The sequence below is a fragment of the Xenopus laevis genome, chromosome 1S, assembly GCF_017654675.1.
Source record: "Xenopus laevis strain J_2021 chromosome 1S, Xenopus_laevis_v10.1, whole genome shotgun sequence".
NCBI classification, from domain to species: Eukaryota; Metazoa; Chordata; class Amphibia; order Anura; family Pipidae; genus Xenopus; species Xenopus laevis.
This window is the reverse complement of record NC_054372.1, coordinates 151,113,125-151,129,841: the sequence shown is the minus strand read 5'-3', so window position 1 is coordinate 151,129,841 and position 16,717 is coordinate 151,113,125. Positions and strand designations below refer to the sequence as shown.

The following is a 16,717-nucleotide window of genomic DNA, read 5'->3' as shown; positions in this document are numbered from 1 at the left end:
GGTGACATTCATGGGCAGTACTATGACTTACTTCGGCTATTTGAATATGGTGGCTTCCCACCTGAAAGCAACTATCTATTCCTAGGAGACTATGTAGATCGAGGCAAGCAGTCTTTAGAAACCATCTGTCTGCTTTTGGCATACAAAATCAAATATCCAGAGAACTTCTTCCTCCTCAGAGGCAATCATGAATGTGCCAGCATTAACAGAATCTATGGCTTTTATGATGAGTGTAAGTTCCCACATTTTATTTTGATTTACTGAAAAAGGCAAACTTGTATTTTAACATCCTAAAAGGGAAAGAAAAGACCAAAGTATATGAAAGAGGTGGCTCTAGATAATATAAACTCTTGGCATAAAAGCGTAGATTGCGTTTTAAGACATTTTGCAATGTCATTTTATTTTAAATTTAGTCTTCACATTTCATACTAGAAAACTGCTATCTGTTTGCTAGGCTCACACTTACCCTCACATCCAGACAGTGATTTGAATGACAGGTTGGAAAGGTTATGTAAGTAAAGATAATTAACAATAACCATTAAATTGTAGCCTCTTCAGTAACATTTTGCAATGAAAGCAAGAGGAAGAACTGGAAGAGGAAACTCAAATATATAAAAATGTCCAGTTAAAATGCTTAAAGAATTGGCCATTGTTATTGTGCATAAAGTTGAATTTCTCAGTGCTTTTGCAGCTTATATTATTGTTCCACTGGTGATAGTAGTTTAGTAATGCTTGTTTTCATTTGCAACACCATGCTAGCTAGCAACCACAGGTGCTTTTGAATACTCTTCTGCATCTGCTTCGTGCTCCTTTAGGCTAAGGCCACACTAGGCGATAGCGCCGCGATTTGACTCGCCGCGACTTTTCGCCGCGACTTTTAAGCCGCAATCGCTGGGGAAACTTTTGCGCTGGCGTTTATGGGGAATCGCGAAAAATCGCCAGCGTAAAAACACACGCGGCGATCTTTTCTCTACTGTCGCTCGAAATTGCCTCGCTAGGCGATTTCGAGCGACAATAGAAAAAAGATCGCCGCGTGTGTTGTTTTCTATACAAGGGATAGAACAAATTAAGACAGGCATTAGAGGGGGTGACCTCCTGACGAAATTAAAGAAAAGAGAGGTATATTGGATCTTTCACCTACAGACCAGGTTGCCAATAGGCCTCAATTACACATTTGATGTGACTTGCTATATTTAATTATATTTTCTTATGACTTTTTGTGAATTACACTTTCGTATATGCCCTGTAACATGTATTATCTAACATATAGATCATTGTATTTGAACAAAGCCTGTAGTCCATTGGATGATACATGGCATTTGTAACATATGTATGTGATTGGTTTTACTAAGGGGAGGGACTATATGTGCTAGTATTTAAGGAACTAAATAAGAGAGACTAGTTGGATTCTGCCTATGACTAAGTGCTGGGTAAGCATGAAACGCGTTAGGCGTTAGAGGGATTACTATACATGTTTTTTAACTACTGATGTGAATAAAATATTTTTTTATTGAATAGCATGCTTTGGAGAAATTATTGAGATTGTGGTTTTGCCTCTTTTTGGTCACTAGAGGTCTCCAACATGCTTACTAATAGTATTTACTACTTCTGCTCCCAATTTGATTTAAATAAATTTTTTTAATTAAGCTTGTTTAGGACTAAATTTGACAGAGTATGGAAACTAATGCAGGAAGCGTCTCCAGATGCTGTGCACATTCACATAATCCTGGTAGCACATCACAGCTGCTGAACATCTTGAAATGAGCTGTGTAAAACTGCCAGTGTCAAGAAAAATAAACTTGCTGTTGACATGGATTTTGAAGTGATCATCAGTGAATGTGACACAGCTTTATTGATCGCATAATATGGCTTTGCACTTTTTGACATTGCCTTAAAAGCACTGAACAATTTTACATGTATTTTGATTTTGCTTCCCCATATACCTGACTTGTCAGCATTGTAGACTTAATGTTTCTGGTTTCTCTGAACTGTGGTACTCTACATTTCTCTTGCGAGGCAAAGTCAAAGCCTGTTGATATGGAAGGGGTTAACAGGTTTAATGAATTCACAACCACACTACATAAAGGGTCCTCGCTTGATTTATATATGAGAAATGTATGGCTGACTCTCATATTTGACTCTTTAGGTATGGGCGGTGTTCTGTATATTTGCATGTGCAATATTGTATTGTTTCACTGTTGAGCACAAGACGTGTGTGTGCTGTTTTTGACAATTGTATAATTTTATTTTTATCTAGGTAAAAGAAGATATAATATAAAGTTATGGAAAACATTCACAGATTGCTTTAATTGTTTGCCAATTGCTGCTATAGTTGATGAGAAGATCTTTTGCTGTCATGGAGGTAACTAGAACTGTTAATGTCTTAAAGGGATAACCCCCCCCATCCGAATTTGACAACTCAAAGCTGTCATAAAGTTTTCATATAAATCTTTTGCATGAACAATTCATTTCCAGTATGTGCAATACATTTCCAGTTGGTGAGTGACAGAGCATCATACCATTTGCAAAGTGGGGAGCAGGTCTGAATTGAGATTTAAAATAAGCCCTCTATTTCAAATACACAGGCCCACACAACCCCAATAAACAGTGACTGCCTGTCATCTTACTGCAGCACCTGGTGTTGCCAAAATCTACAAATTGCAAGTCCGGGTGCCATTCTTGGTGCCTAAATTCCATATTAAGGTGACCCTGATGACTAAACCCTAAAAAGCACAAATGTATTTATTGAAAAGACTTTGAACAGTGTTTAGACTGGTCAAAGGCTCTCAACGTTTTGGTCACTTGAAGGGGTTTAGGGACTCTACCTTTATGCAGGGTTAGGTAGCATTCCTCTGAGGTTATGGTTTTATTATTCCAGACCAGTAGCTTTGGCTGCCTTGGTTTGAAAATAGTTGGCCTTTCACATTTTCTTGGTAAGAATTTTGAAAATGAACTATGTTGCTGGTGGGAGTTGAGCTTGATAATGCGTTCAATATGTACCATTAAAGGCATGAATTTAACTACACAATTCATCTAATTGTATTTTTGGGTATGTACTGAGTGAAGTTATGGGATGCAGCTTATGACTTCCAATGCATGTGTGAACGCCAGTCTTCTGTGCTTTTATTTTCTGCTGTGCATTTGCGCCTGCTGCAGAAAGCTTATCCATGGCACTTCGATTTCCGAAGTCGACTCACAAGGAAACTTTGGGCGACTTCGGAAATCAAAGTGCTGCTAGTGCATTGCAGCAGGCGATTTTTCATTTTAGCAGGCGGAAGGCAGTTCGGGGGGATTGTAAACTGTCCCAGAGACCTCAGAGTTGCCTAGCATGCTCATCACAGCAGCCTTTTTAATCTTCAGTAAAATCCCAATTTGAACATTACTGAAGGGGTGGGAGTGGTTTGCTCTGTAATGTCTTTTAATGATTTTAACTATTTCATACTAACCGGTGATTTTATTTTAGGCTTGTCTCCCGATCTTCAGTCGATGGAACAGATCCGACGAATTATGCGACCTACTGATGTTCCAGACCAGGGTCTTCTGTGCGACTTACTTTGGTCTGATCCTGACAAAGATGTATTAGGGTGGGGTGAAAACGACAGAGGTGTATCTTTTACCTTTGGAGCTGAAGTGGTTGCAAAATTTCTTCACAAACATGATCTGGATCTCATTTGCCGAGCTCATCAGGTATGTTGTGAAATAAGCTGTATTATTGTCTGTTTATATTGTCAACCTGTAACCTTTAAGAGATGCACAAAGACTTGTTAATGGTGGAAAACCACTTTGTATATCTTTCAGTACAGCCTGTCATATTGCTGATGTGTGTATACGCAAATTAGGGTTCGGTATTCGGCTGAATCTTTCACAAAGGATTCGGGGTTTCGGCCGAATCCAAAAAAGTGGATTCCATGCATCCCAAATATATATATAGATATAGATATATATTCCCAATTTCATCCAGCACACCTTCAACGTTAGCTGACCCAGGTGCTATCCACAGATGCCACAAATAGAAAAATCCCAAAAATATAGATGCACACTGGATACGTTTTTAGAGTTTAAAAAGTCCAAAATGTTCTTTATTTACATATTTAAAAATAGACCTATTTTTAAATATGCAAGTTAATAAAATTTTGGACTTTTTAAGTCTAAAAATGTACCCAGTGTGCATCTATATCATGGAACTCTGAGGTAACTTGTAATCTCCTCATATTTTGCAACTGGGGGTACTTTATTTATTTTAATACACAAGTTTCAGTGAGTCATGTGACAGAAATGACATCAGAACTCACCGTTTATAACTGATGACATCAGAACTCACTGTTTATAAGGATATAATTTACAAGATATGCATGGCTTTTGTGTATTATATATATATCATGCTGGAAAATTGCTAACACTTGAGCTGTAAGCTCTTAACCAATGTCTTTGGTAAGTGAAATTAGCAAAACGGGTTATGGTTTGTTTTTGGGGAAATTTAGAAGGGAAAACTTGGTTCAGTTCTCCTGCTTCTAAAGTAACACTTGTTTGCCCCCCCACCCCCTGAATTAATGGTTGCATTTCTTTTTCAGGTGGTTGAAGATGGGTATGAATTCTTTGCCAAGAGACAACTGGTTACTCTGTTCTCAGCCCCAAACTATTGTGGGGAATTTGATAATGCTGGAGCAATGATGAGTGTAGATGAAACATTAATGTGTTCCTTCCAGGTATGATCAGTCTGCAGAACTTTTTTTTTTTATCTATTTTTTTTAAAATTTTGCTTAAAACCTTGTCCACACTGTTATTTAACAGTTTATTTAACCAAGTAGCTGGATTTATTTAACTAAGTAGTTTATGCCCTCTATCCTACTACTGCCTAATTAGACCTCTTTTTGGCACAGTAAGTGTTGTAGATCATAGGTCTTGTATACCTTTAAGATTATATATCAGTCTAGTGATGAAGAAAGTTCACTTGTGATTATAATAGCAATGTCTTCCTGTGGCAAGCAGTGACATCTACCACATTTCTCATTGTGTTTATGATATAAGTAGAACTTGGAAGGTTCTGTTTCATTAGGCTGCAAATGTTTCTCTCCATAAGTTTACTTTATAGCCTTTGCAGCAATTATTTCCTGTACTATACTTGTTTCTTATGGAGGAGCAGCTCATGCAGTATTAAGGTCCTTGCTAGTTTGAACTTTTCCAGCAGAGAAGCTAGGCAAAAGTACAGAACTTTTACGTTTGTGTGTTATGGACTTTCATGAGGCTGAACAATATGTACACATTAGTTATTGACGGCACCAGTCAATGGTTTCTTTTCTTAAAATGCCTTTATTAGGACATGGGCTCTGACCCCAAACAATTGGCAACGTTTCAGACCACATGGTCTTTTCTCAAGCCACGTGGCTTGAGAAAAGACTTTGTGGTCTGAAACGTTGCCAATTGTTTGGGGTCAGAGCCCATGTCCTAATAAAGGCATTTTAAGAAAAGAAACCATTGACCATTTAAGGGTATGTCTTAACTTTTTTTTTTTTTTTTTTTACATATGAGTGATATCCCTGCAATGATCACTAAACATTTGGTTTTTTGGTGTGTTACCACCATTAATGTAGACATGGTCTTGTGGTAGGTAACATGGGTGTGGTTTTAAGTGGGTGTTGTTTAAAAACTGGGCGTGGTCAACACTGGCTTCCATTATCGGTTCTCCACCATCTAGGCCAGAAAAATTACGGCCCTCAGTACCACAGATGTTGAACAGCACTGCTTTAGGCAAAAGTTTAGTGAAAAATTTAAGTGAAAAAGTGCCATTTTAATCCACCCCCTCACTTAAATTAATTGGAAGCAGCAATTTAGGCTGTAATTACTGATTGGTTGCTTGGCATGGTCAAAAGATGTTTAATATGGAGCATTGTGTAAAAATTTAGTGTAAACATGTATAATTGTGTATTATAAACATATAATGTGTGTTTTTAGCTAGAGAAAGCTACAGTGTGTTACCTGCACACACAAGTTCTGTGTTGCTCTCCACTTGCCAAACTAATATGCTGTGTGTCTGATACAGATTTGTATTCATTTTTTTTACTTTCAGATTCTAAAACCTGCAGAGAAAAAGAAGCCTAATGCAAGCAGACCCGTAACACCACCACGAGGCATAATCACAAAACAAGCAAAGAAATAAATAAAGCTCTTAATTTTTGGACTTGTATTATAGTATATAATCTCATTTTTTTTAATTGTGTAATGTGTCCTGGTTAGGTCCATCTAGATGTTTGTGGCTTTTTTTTCTGCTTCCTTTTTAATGAGTTGTATTTGCTACTGCGGTCGCTACTTTCTCATCCGCGCATTTTTCTATTGTAAAGCACATAGGCCATTTCATCTGCTGAATTGCTTCCCTTATGCCAGTGTTACTGTACACTCCAAAACTGTAAGCTTCATTATTTCCCTTTATAAAATACCTAAAGAGGGCACTCATGGGCTATAAGTTGCATATTGTTTCTTCAAACCACTGTGAACATTTTTATTTGTTTTAAAGGGATTTTTTTTGTCATGTTCTCACTTTGTATATCTGTCCATATTAGATTTCCCTTGACTTTGCCAGCATCACTGACTCGATGTATATTTAATTAAAGCACATTTCCCGTACTGTATACTTTAAATGATATTAAAGCCATTATTTTAATTGTGTTCTACTTCCTACAACTTGTATCTGCATTGTCAGTGTATTGCTCATGTCTTCCATAGCTATGGAGATGGGTCTGAAATTTTAGTGTCTGCATGGTTTATTCAAAAAATGTAAGAATGGATATTTAGACATAACAATGCACTTCCTAATGGCATTACATTTTTTTTTCTTTTTTATATTAGAGGGAAATAGATTTCCTCACATGAACTTGCGAAGACTTGGGACATGCCAAAGGTGTCACTTAATGTTTACTGGTTTCATTTATTTTCTTAATAAAGGAAATTTTTTGTTTGAGCCACCTGTACAGCTTTTGTTTATTGTAGGTTATCTAATGAAGTGTTTTTGTGGCTCTCGCTTTCATTCATGGGGCTTCTAGTTTTTTCACAAGCAGCTGAATTCAGTGATCCCTCTAAGGTGGGCACACGCACACATTTTGAGGCCAGTGTACACAACATATTAAGGTGCACATTAAGAATTTTGTGTGAAAATACACAATTTTTTATAAATCCTGACCTGAGCACACCGTTTAAAAAAAAAAAAAAGTGCACACACACGTTTAAGGTTGAGAAGGAATTAGAGGGAACTGTATTGGCACTATTAAATAAGTGCATAAACTTCTGTCAAAGATGTAGTGTGAACAGTACATGATCTGTACAGAAACTTGAGGTTTTACCACACGAAAAAGTGGGACAATTTTATTAATCCACTTTATCGGTAAAAAGGTCCCCTGCTATTTGTCTATAATGTCCTCTAATGTACTTGTAAAGTGTAATCATGTCTCCTCACAAGCGCCTTTTTTCCAGAGAAAACAACCCCCAACCTTGACAGTATACCCTCATAATTTAAGTCTTCCATCCCTCTAACCAGTTTAGTTGCAATAACTACCCACTACTATAACATCCGGGGTACGCCACCTCCCCATTGTCTTTTTTCCTGTCCAGGTCACTGTGTTTGGCTTACAGTGTTACCAGGGCCTAGCTCTCTCTCTTTCCCCTGATGCCTCCCAAATGCTTCCTGGGGGTATTGCAGCGGAGAAGGACCATTGGCTGGGTCATTGGTCCACCTATTTGGCTCACTGCTCTGCTAGCCTTAAACGATGATGGTATAGTGCGGTCCTATGCACTGCTGGCTACCGGACGCGTGCTTCGCTTCAATACCCGGATACGCGTCACTGGAAGTTCGTCTCACAGAGCCAGCGCTTCTGCGTTCCGACGGACGTGGCGTCACTTCCTCCCTCTCTCGCTATTTTATAGCGCACTGGTGTTCTGGTATGACGCTGACGGCGGTTTGAATCAGAACAGTGGTTTTTTTTCTGGTGAGAGAAGGGAAAATAGAAAACTTTACTTTTTAATTTTGGGTGGTCATTGTTAATCAACCTATGTTCGCTAGGTTGTGGATGAAGATGGAGCCTGGCTCTGGAAAAGGGACGCAGGTAAGGGGAAGAAGTGATGTTTGTTATGGCTATATGAGACAGTTTGTGAGGCTGATGGATGCCATTTCCATTATAGCCTCTCTGCCTCTGCGGAACCATAGAAAGGAGACAGCCATCAATCAAGGAAACAGTCTATTGACTCCCAACCTTCTATGGCTGAGCCTCAAGCCTCTCCCATTCCGCAATTGGATGCTTTGGTGTCTATTATCAAGCAAGCAGTAGTGCAGGGGGTGCAGGAAGCCTCTGTGTCAACTAGGAGACCTAAAAGGGCTAGAGAAGTGCTTTATGATTCTCTTTCTGAAATATCTGAGGAGGAATTCTATGACCCTGCAGATGTTCAGTCTGATTTATCAGAAGAAGGTGAAGTCCTTTCGGATGAAGAATTTGCCTTTGATTCTTCAGCTATAGATTGGCTGATTAAGGCAGTGAGGAAGACACTTAGTCTAACAGAAGAATTGCCAAAAAGCTCCTGCTGATACATTATTTCTGTCTTTGAAGAAGCGGTATTCTACTTTTAAGAGATGATTAATTCAGAGTAGAAAAAGACAATGTCTTGGAGCCGAGGGCCATAAGATTAGCTCTTTTGGCATTTGCAGAAAGAATTGCCCACAAATGGGTGAGGATCCGTTCAGACAATGCCACGGCCGTGGCTTATGTACATAGACAAGGAGGCACCAAGAGTCGTCAGTTGATCGAGGAGCTTTCAACCATAATGTCCTGGAGCGGAGGTAAATATCAAAGGTCTAGTAGCACTTCATGTACGAGGCAGGTTGAATATTCAGGCGGATTTTCTAAGCAGAAATGCTTTAGATCCAGTAAAATGGTGTCCGAATTTGTTGGTGTTCCATACCATACCATTGAGTTTTTTCCAAAGGTTCTGTCACAGTTTCACCTAGATTTGGAGATAACGCTACCCTCATTCTGTCCAAATCCCAAGACTGAACAGGTGCATTTGTTGCATGCTTTAGATTTGGTGAAAGCAATAGCTCATTACTTGGCCCGTACAAAAGCATGGAGGAAAACAGACTGTTTGTTATCCCCAGGGGTCCAAGAAGAGGTATGGCCCCTTCCAAGGCGACCATTAGTAGATGGATCGTGTGCTGCATTGTATTTATTTATCACAAGGCAGGCAGGGCACTGGCAGCCTCCTGGGCGGCAGAAGCAAAAGCTCCGCCAGATGTGATCTGTAAAGCGGCCAGGTGGTCTTCCTTTAACACCTTTATCAGACATTATAAACTAGACGTCTAAGGGTGGCCATACACAGAGAGATCTGCTCGTTTGGCGATGTCCCCAAACAAGTGGATCTTTCCACCGATATGCCCACCTTGAGGTGGGCAATATCGGACTGATCCAATCGTGGGCCCTAGGGCCTAACAATCGGATCCTAACGATGCCTAACGGGCGTTCGGATCGCGGGACCGCATCAACAAACAGATGCGACCACGATCCGACAGGATTTTTAGTCCCATCTGATCGAGATCTGGCTGACTTTGGGCCAGATCTCGAGCTGTCTGTCGGCAGCTTTTATCGGCCGTGTATGGCCCCCTTTACTCTCCCAAGAGGCTAGATTTGGGAGAAAAGTTCTGCAGGCTGTGTTGCACGCATAATAAATTCTATAAGCATCAACTGTGTCCCTCCATTCTTTTGGCTTTGGGAATTCTCATGTTGGTGAAGAGCTGCCATGGGTGGCTTGGGAAATAGAGAAATTCTTTCTTACTTACCGTAATTTCTATTTCCAAGTCACCTACCATGGCAGCATTCACCAACTTCCCTCCCTTCTAGAGCTACGATACATAGACAATGATTAACCCTTTCCTGACCAGTGACCTGAGGGGAGGGGAATACATGTTTGTGAATGCTGCCATGGTAGTGACTTGGAAATAGAAATTACGGTAAGTAAGAAAGAATTTCTCTATTTTCAGCGCAGAAGTCGGCTACAGCAGCACTACATCCCTGCTTCCCCCCCGCATACTTCAATAGCCCTGAAAATGTCTCTAAAGTATTTCTCACCTATCAGTGCAGAGTAAGCCAAGTGGATCTTGTGGGCGCCTTCTTCCAGATCGCATCTTTAATAGAGTGCCCCATTGGGGCATGCACAGTTGGAGCGGTCTTCCGGTTCTTACAAACTGCACATGCGCCAAAAGTGCCAGAAGAGGACCCAAAGAAATCCAAAGATCCGGAAGATGGCTTGCATGAGCTCCGATGGGCTCAATCTGCACTGATAGGTGAGAAATATTTTAGGGACATTTTCAGGTCTATTGATTATGCGGGGGGGGGACTATCTAAGTTAGTAGGTAGGGGCTTTTCTTAATTGTGGGGTTTAGTTTATCCATGTATTTTACTCAGGTCATAAATGTTTACCTTCATCAGAACCATATTCTTTCATAAACTACAAAGTCTGATGAATTTGCAGAAAAATCCTTCCTGCCAAAGCTCTTTTGAATAGTTTACCAATGTGCATAGGATTACAAAACCATGTAGACTTTTTAAAAAGCAAATAAAGTAAAATGCGATAAAATCACTAAAACCTAATATTAAGAAAAAAAAGTGGTTAAAATCACCATTTCACTAAACACCAAAATAAGTTCAAAAAGTAATTACAATTTTCAACCAGGAGATGGGGGTGTATCATTACATTTGTAGGCTGGTGTGTTAGAGCCTATTTACAATGACCCACACAGTGTGCATATTGCAAATACATACTTGCATTAAACCTTGTATTCATTGCAAAGAATAAAGGCACTGGTACAGTAAAATATGAGCTTTTGAAGGGAAAATGCTGCTTTGATGTACATGAAATTTAGATTGAAAAAAAGTATTCAAACATTCTGTTAAAATTAGGGATGCAAAGAATCCACTATTTTGGATTTGGCCAAACCCCTAATCCTTCGCGAAAGATTTGGCCGAATATTGCATATGCAAATTAGGGTGGAAAGGGGAGAAAAAATTTTACTTCCTTGTTTTGTGACAAAAAGACACACGATTTCCCTCCCCGCCCCTAATTTGCATATGCAAATTCGGATTTGGTTCAGCCAGGCAGAAGGATTTGGCTTACACCGAATCCTGCTGAAAAAGGCTGAATCCCGAACCAAATCCTGAACCGAATAGTTAAAATAAAACTTGCCTGTTAGTTGGTCCAGAGGAAGGCAAAGCCTTCAGTCTCTACCTCTTGTATCAGTTTTTACTTTTTTTGTATGCAATCTCTAGGTTCAGTATATACCCATTTATTGTACAGTGCTGCAGAATATGTTGGTTCTTTATAAATACGTTAATACTATAGAGAATAAAGTACCCCCTATTGTAAAATGTAAGCATATTATAAGTCACTGAGGACCATGTACAGGTCATGGAACGTCAAGGTTACTGCTAATATCCTGTTATTTTCCAACACGGGCTACTTTATTTATTAAAAAAGTTTGAGTGAGTCATGTGACAAAAATGACATCACTAACCTCTGTTTATAACTGTTAACATCACCAAGAGCAGTTTATAAGGATATCATTTACAGGATATTCATGGCTTTTGTGTATTATTATAATATTAATAAAGACAAAAAAACTCCATCTGAAGCCTTTCCAATTTGTTTGAGAGGAGGAAAGAATCCTTACTGGTTCCAAGATTGAACCATTCCCTGAATCAACTTTTTCCCTTCCTAAAAAGTCATCTAACTGCTTCTTGAAGCTACAGTATCTACCAGTACAACCACTTTACGGAGAAAAATTCCACAACTTCACTTTAATTCAGGGCTGGGCCAAGTCAACTGGGGAGGGGAGAGTGAACACGGCCTAGGGGTAGGCAGGTACCTGCCCAGCACCTCCTATTGTTGGGCCCTAGGTGGGTGTCTCTTCTGTCTACCCTAGTTCTGGCCCTGCATTAATTACAATGCACCCCATGTATAAACTATTGACAACCACCCTCTGTACACAATCCTGTCACTCAACCCATTATCAATATATTTAAGACAGAGACAGTTTGTGTCCCTTTGTAAAATGTATAATGAAGCAATAGAAATCTTAATGAATCAGATGAAAATTGAGCGTAGGACTGGCCAGATATCGGATGACTTTGACGTAGTTGTCCAGCTTAAATATATTGCAATATATGGACAAACAATCCCTGTTTTGTTTAAAGGGTAAGGCATTTTTCAGTAGCAGTATGCACAAAATGTCTCTGTCTTAAAGGGGAAGGAAACCTAGTTTCCAGGGGGGAGGAGGGAGGGTGGGCAACAAACGGGAGGGGGGGTGGGGGGTTTGCGCTGACTAGGTTTCCTTCCCCTTTAAATATATTGATAATGGGTTGAGTGCAGAGGAATCTTGTATTTGTCTATATGTATTTTGTGGTCACAGCCTCATTGCACCCCCGCCTAATGGTTTTAAAAAATAGTGGTGAGCACAACTTTCCCTTGTTTGTTATAGTTCTACGGGAGCAGTGACCAGCTCCATGTTGTAGCTCCCACCCTTCCCAGCTATAGTCAGGTGATCCCACTGGTGTCTAATAAAAGGGCAGCCAAGTTTGGGAGTTTTACTTTGAAAGCAGCTAGTAAGTTGCAGGTAAAACTTAGTCCCTTTGTAAAATATACAATTAAGCAATTGAATTCTTAATGAATCAGATGAAAATTGAGCGTAGGACTGGCCACATATGGGATGACTTTGACGTAGTTGGCCAGCTTAAATATATTGCAAGATATGGACAAACAATCCCTGTTTTGTTTAAAGGGTAAGGCATTTTTTAGTAGCAGTATGCACAAAATGTCGCTGTCTTAGATATATTGATAATGGGTTGAGTGCAGAGGACTCTTGTATGTGTCTAAAGGTTTAAGGCTTGGCAACTCTATATAAATACTGTAACATACTAGAAAAAGCAAACCTACACCCATGCAAAACATATCTGTACAACTGTTTGAATTTCAGTATAAAAAAAGTTTAGATTGTAGGTAAGTGTGACTATCCTGTTTATATAATGCACATGTTTTCTTTGGGTGGCTTACTGGATTTTTAGCGAGAACAAAATGCTAAACTACTACCATTAATATTTCACACACAATGTTGATTAAGACAATGGTTCAGTTACATAGTGCTAAAATGGGCGCAGAATTATAAATTGGAAGCTATTCAAAAAAAAAAAGGACTGTTGAGAAAATATGGTTTAAAGTGATTTTTTTTAATGATTTTGTCATTTTCAGTAATACAAAAATAATAGTTTCCAACATATTAATCACATAGCATAATGGGGAAGGGGGGTTACATTTGAGGGCAAGAAAAACAGTGTGCACTCTAGGTCCTGTCTTATCAAGCCTCCTAATCAACTAATCAACCCATTATTGCAGTAGAGGTACATCCATTCTCTGTTTGAGAGTGTTATGAGAGGTGGTCTTTTTAGTATCCATGTGTCCCATATTTTGGTACATAGCTCCATCTGGTAGTCCAGTTGATATTTAAGTAATTCATTAGCATCTATTTATTCAATATTGTCCAAAGCTTTAGAAATGGACAGTGTGTTGGATTTCTACTGAGCTGCAATGTGGACCCTGGCAGCCAAACACCTTGCACCCCAGGTAATGCTACACTCTGCTCAAAGCATCAGGAGGCATAGGCCACGCTATGCTGTGCCCCATTGCATTCTGAATCTTCTGCTGCTACCTTAAGGTGGCCATACACGGGCCGATAAAAGCTGCCAACAGACTGAGTCAGCAGCTTATTGGCCCATGTGTGGGGCCCTCCAACGTGCTTCCCCGATTGATATCTGTCCGAAAGTCGTTCGGGCAGGGTTAAAAATTCTCGTTGGATCTCGGACCACATCTGTTTATTGATGTGATCCCGCGATACGACTGCCCGTAATCCGATATCGCCCACCTCAAGGTGGGCATATCAGGGAGAGATCCGCGTATTTGGCAAAATCACCAAACAAGCGGATCTCTACGTGTATGGCCACCTTAACTTGTGCATCTGAAAGATGGGCAAGTTAGGGGACAGGAGGAGATGTTAGGGGACAGGGCTACAAAAAAAATCACTAAATAATCACTAAATAATTACAAAATTTCTCCAGTGTTGGTACATTTGGCAATAAAAACCTTATATATTGTAGACTGATCAAAACTAATTGCTTACTGGTCAAACATTCATGTCAGTTTTCGACCCCCATTGAGTTATGAGAAAGCACTGCTGAGTGGAAGCCTTGAAAGCACTTATCTATTTAGTGTGAAGCAGTCACACAGCAGTACTTGAGCTTCATCTACTAAACCAGTCAGACCAATGCAAAGGCTACAAAAGCAAGTTGTGGTCTTGACCTGTTTTGGGTCCATGAGATCATAGAATCAACCTGAAATCATACAACCCCACATGAAAAGATTGAGGGAGAGGGCTAGATTGTATAGGTAGGATGTTAAGAAACTAAATGCCTTTTAGCAAGTATTTTTATTCTAACACAAGCACATTTCAGTTCTGTGGAAGGGTATTTGCCCCTTTTTGACCTTGGTTAATTGCACTTTGCATCATTTTTTCCATCTTAATTTTATCAATAAACATTAAACGAATCGTCTCTTAGTAAAAAAATCTAAACAATGCACAACCACCCTTTTCTTTTTTATCGTATTGCTCAACCTGGTTAATCATCTGCAATAGCTTTGGTTACATAACATAAAACATAAAATGTTAAAACGGAACATCAACAGAAATAAAAACATAAATACTTGTAAATAAATGGAGGCGTGAGACTGTGTCCTTTGTGACCTTCTAAATTTTGTAGGAAAAAAAGTCAACAATTTTTGATTGGGGACCTCAAGGAAGAAACAAGAGTTTGAAAGGCTCCAGTGCAATACTACGAACGGGGACCCATCCTGCATCCAAGTACAACCCTTAAAACTTTTAGGCCCCAGTCAGGCTCCATTTAAATGCAAAACTAGAAAGGCAATGCCACGGGGTCTTATTTATCCAATAGCTGATGTGTAGGTACTTGTGTAGCTGCTGTGACTTGACACAGTGCACTATACCTTTAACTGTATAGATGCAGAATGATGTCATAAGATACACATTCTATCACTTTTTGGAACCATTGGAAATAGTATAAACTGTTTTTATAAATCCCTTTTTACGCTATATTTCCATAACCCTTGACCATCTTTATGATTGCAACAAATTTAAAAACAAGTATGGGACCTGTTATCCAGAATGCATTGGACCTGGGATTTTTCTTAATTTTGACCATCATAGTAAATCACGTAAACATTGAATAATCCCAAAAAGCAAATACATTTTAAAAATCTGGATTATTTCATTACAATGGAGTCTATGTAAAATGGACTTTCCGTAATTCTGGTCTTTCTGGATAATGGGTTTCCAGATAACAGATCCCATGCCTGTATTCACTTTCCTGAAAGCATTTTATATTGTTTATTCAGTTATTTTAAAGTTATATGAATTGAATGTTTGTTTATAGGACACTTTTATATGTACTGAAACTTCTGTTCCCCTGTATTCATTATCTCCCAGACTTCCTGAATGCACTTATATCCTGGAGTATCTGGTTTAGCAAGGCTGTAAAACCTACTGTCTGAATTGTCTATTTAGGAATAAATGAGGAATAAGGAAGTAAATCACTATTAGACTAGAGGACATTTTCAGCCTAATACATTTCCAGGGGAAAGCTGTTCATTCATTGCCTCACAGCACATACTATACATAATAAAATCCTAACGATGAACAAATGGGCTTTCTGCTGGTAAACAATTGTTACCTGAAATTATATAATTTTTCTGCACATTTTACCCTGTATGACAGTAAACCCTAGATCCCTTGGATATAACCATTCATGATATTCTAAAATGGGGTTGCCCAATCTGCAGTCCATCTCCAGTTGGAATATCAAACTCTAGGGCCTTAGACATGTAAGTCTTGCAGGGTTTTTTTTAATGTGAAAGGTGGATAACAGGGTAACAGATAAAAGAACTGAATCTGTTCGCCTGAAGAATAGCTGCCTTTGCTTTTCTCCCACATTTATTTGTTGTAAATATGACATGACAAATTAGGATCCAAAATGATATAGTAGGTTTAAAACAAGAGATTGAAATCAAGAAGGAGTATTTAAGGTTAATGGCCAGCAGGTCCGGACTGAGAATTAAAATAAGCCCTGGCATTTCAAGTACATAGAGGTCCAATCAGCCCCCACCAGCCCACTAAATAGTGACTTTCTATGGGACCTTATAGCAGCCCCTCTGGCATTTGCCAGAACCCACAGATTGCCAGTCCGGGCCTGATGGCCAGATATAATATTTTTGCTATATGGTACATTTCCATTGGCCAGTTTACAATACTACAGGGTGTCTGCCCTTTTTTAAAACCCCAAATTGGATGACTTGGTGGGAAAAAAAGCTTACTGCACCTTGCCTAGGAATATGACTTCAGCAGTCAGAACCTGTAATGCAGAGAATATAAACAAATATTCATGTAGCCGCCATACTACTTGTTGACTTTTAGTTACCTTATATTATAAAAAAAGAGATACATTATTCTATATATTTCTGTGTAGCTGTTAATGTGAAAACAGGAAGCCATGGAAATGCACAGACTATTCACCTGTAAAATTCCCCATGGGAATTTTTTTTTTTTTGTATAATTTAATTACTTAAT

General features: G+C 39.1%; 1 protein-coding gene across 1 annotated transcript in view; it reads left to right on the top strand.

Moving 5' to 3' along the window:
* Nucleotides 1-6,954, top strand: part of ppp1cc.S (protein phosphatase 1, catalytic subunit, gamma isozyme S homeolog) — a 14,479-nt gene extending 7,525 nt beyond the window's left edge. Inside the window, 5 exon segments of the mRNA NM_001087435.1 lie at nucleotides 2-232; nucleotides 2,258-2,362; nucleotides 3,464-3,687; nucleotides 4,572-4,706; nucleotides 6,068-6,954. Of these exon segments, the coding sequence (NP_001080904.1) occupies nucleotides 2-232; nucleotides 2,258-2,362; nucleotides 3,464-3,687; nucleotides 4,572-4,706; nucleotides 6,068-6,157 (785 nt within the window). The 3' untranslated portion in view covers nucleotides 6,158-6,954.
* Nucleotides 6,955-16,717: the final 9,763 nt, after the last annotated feature.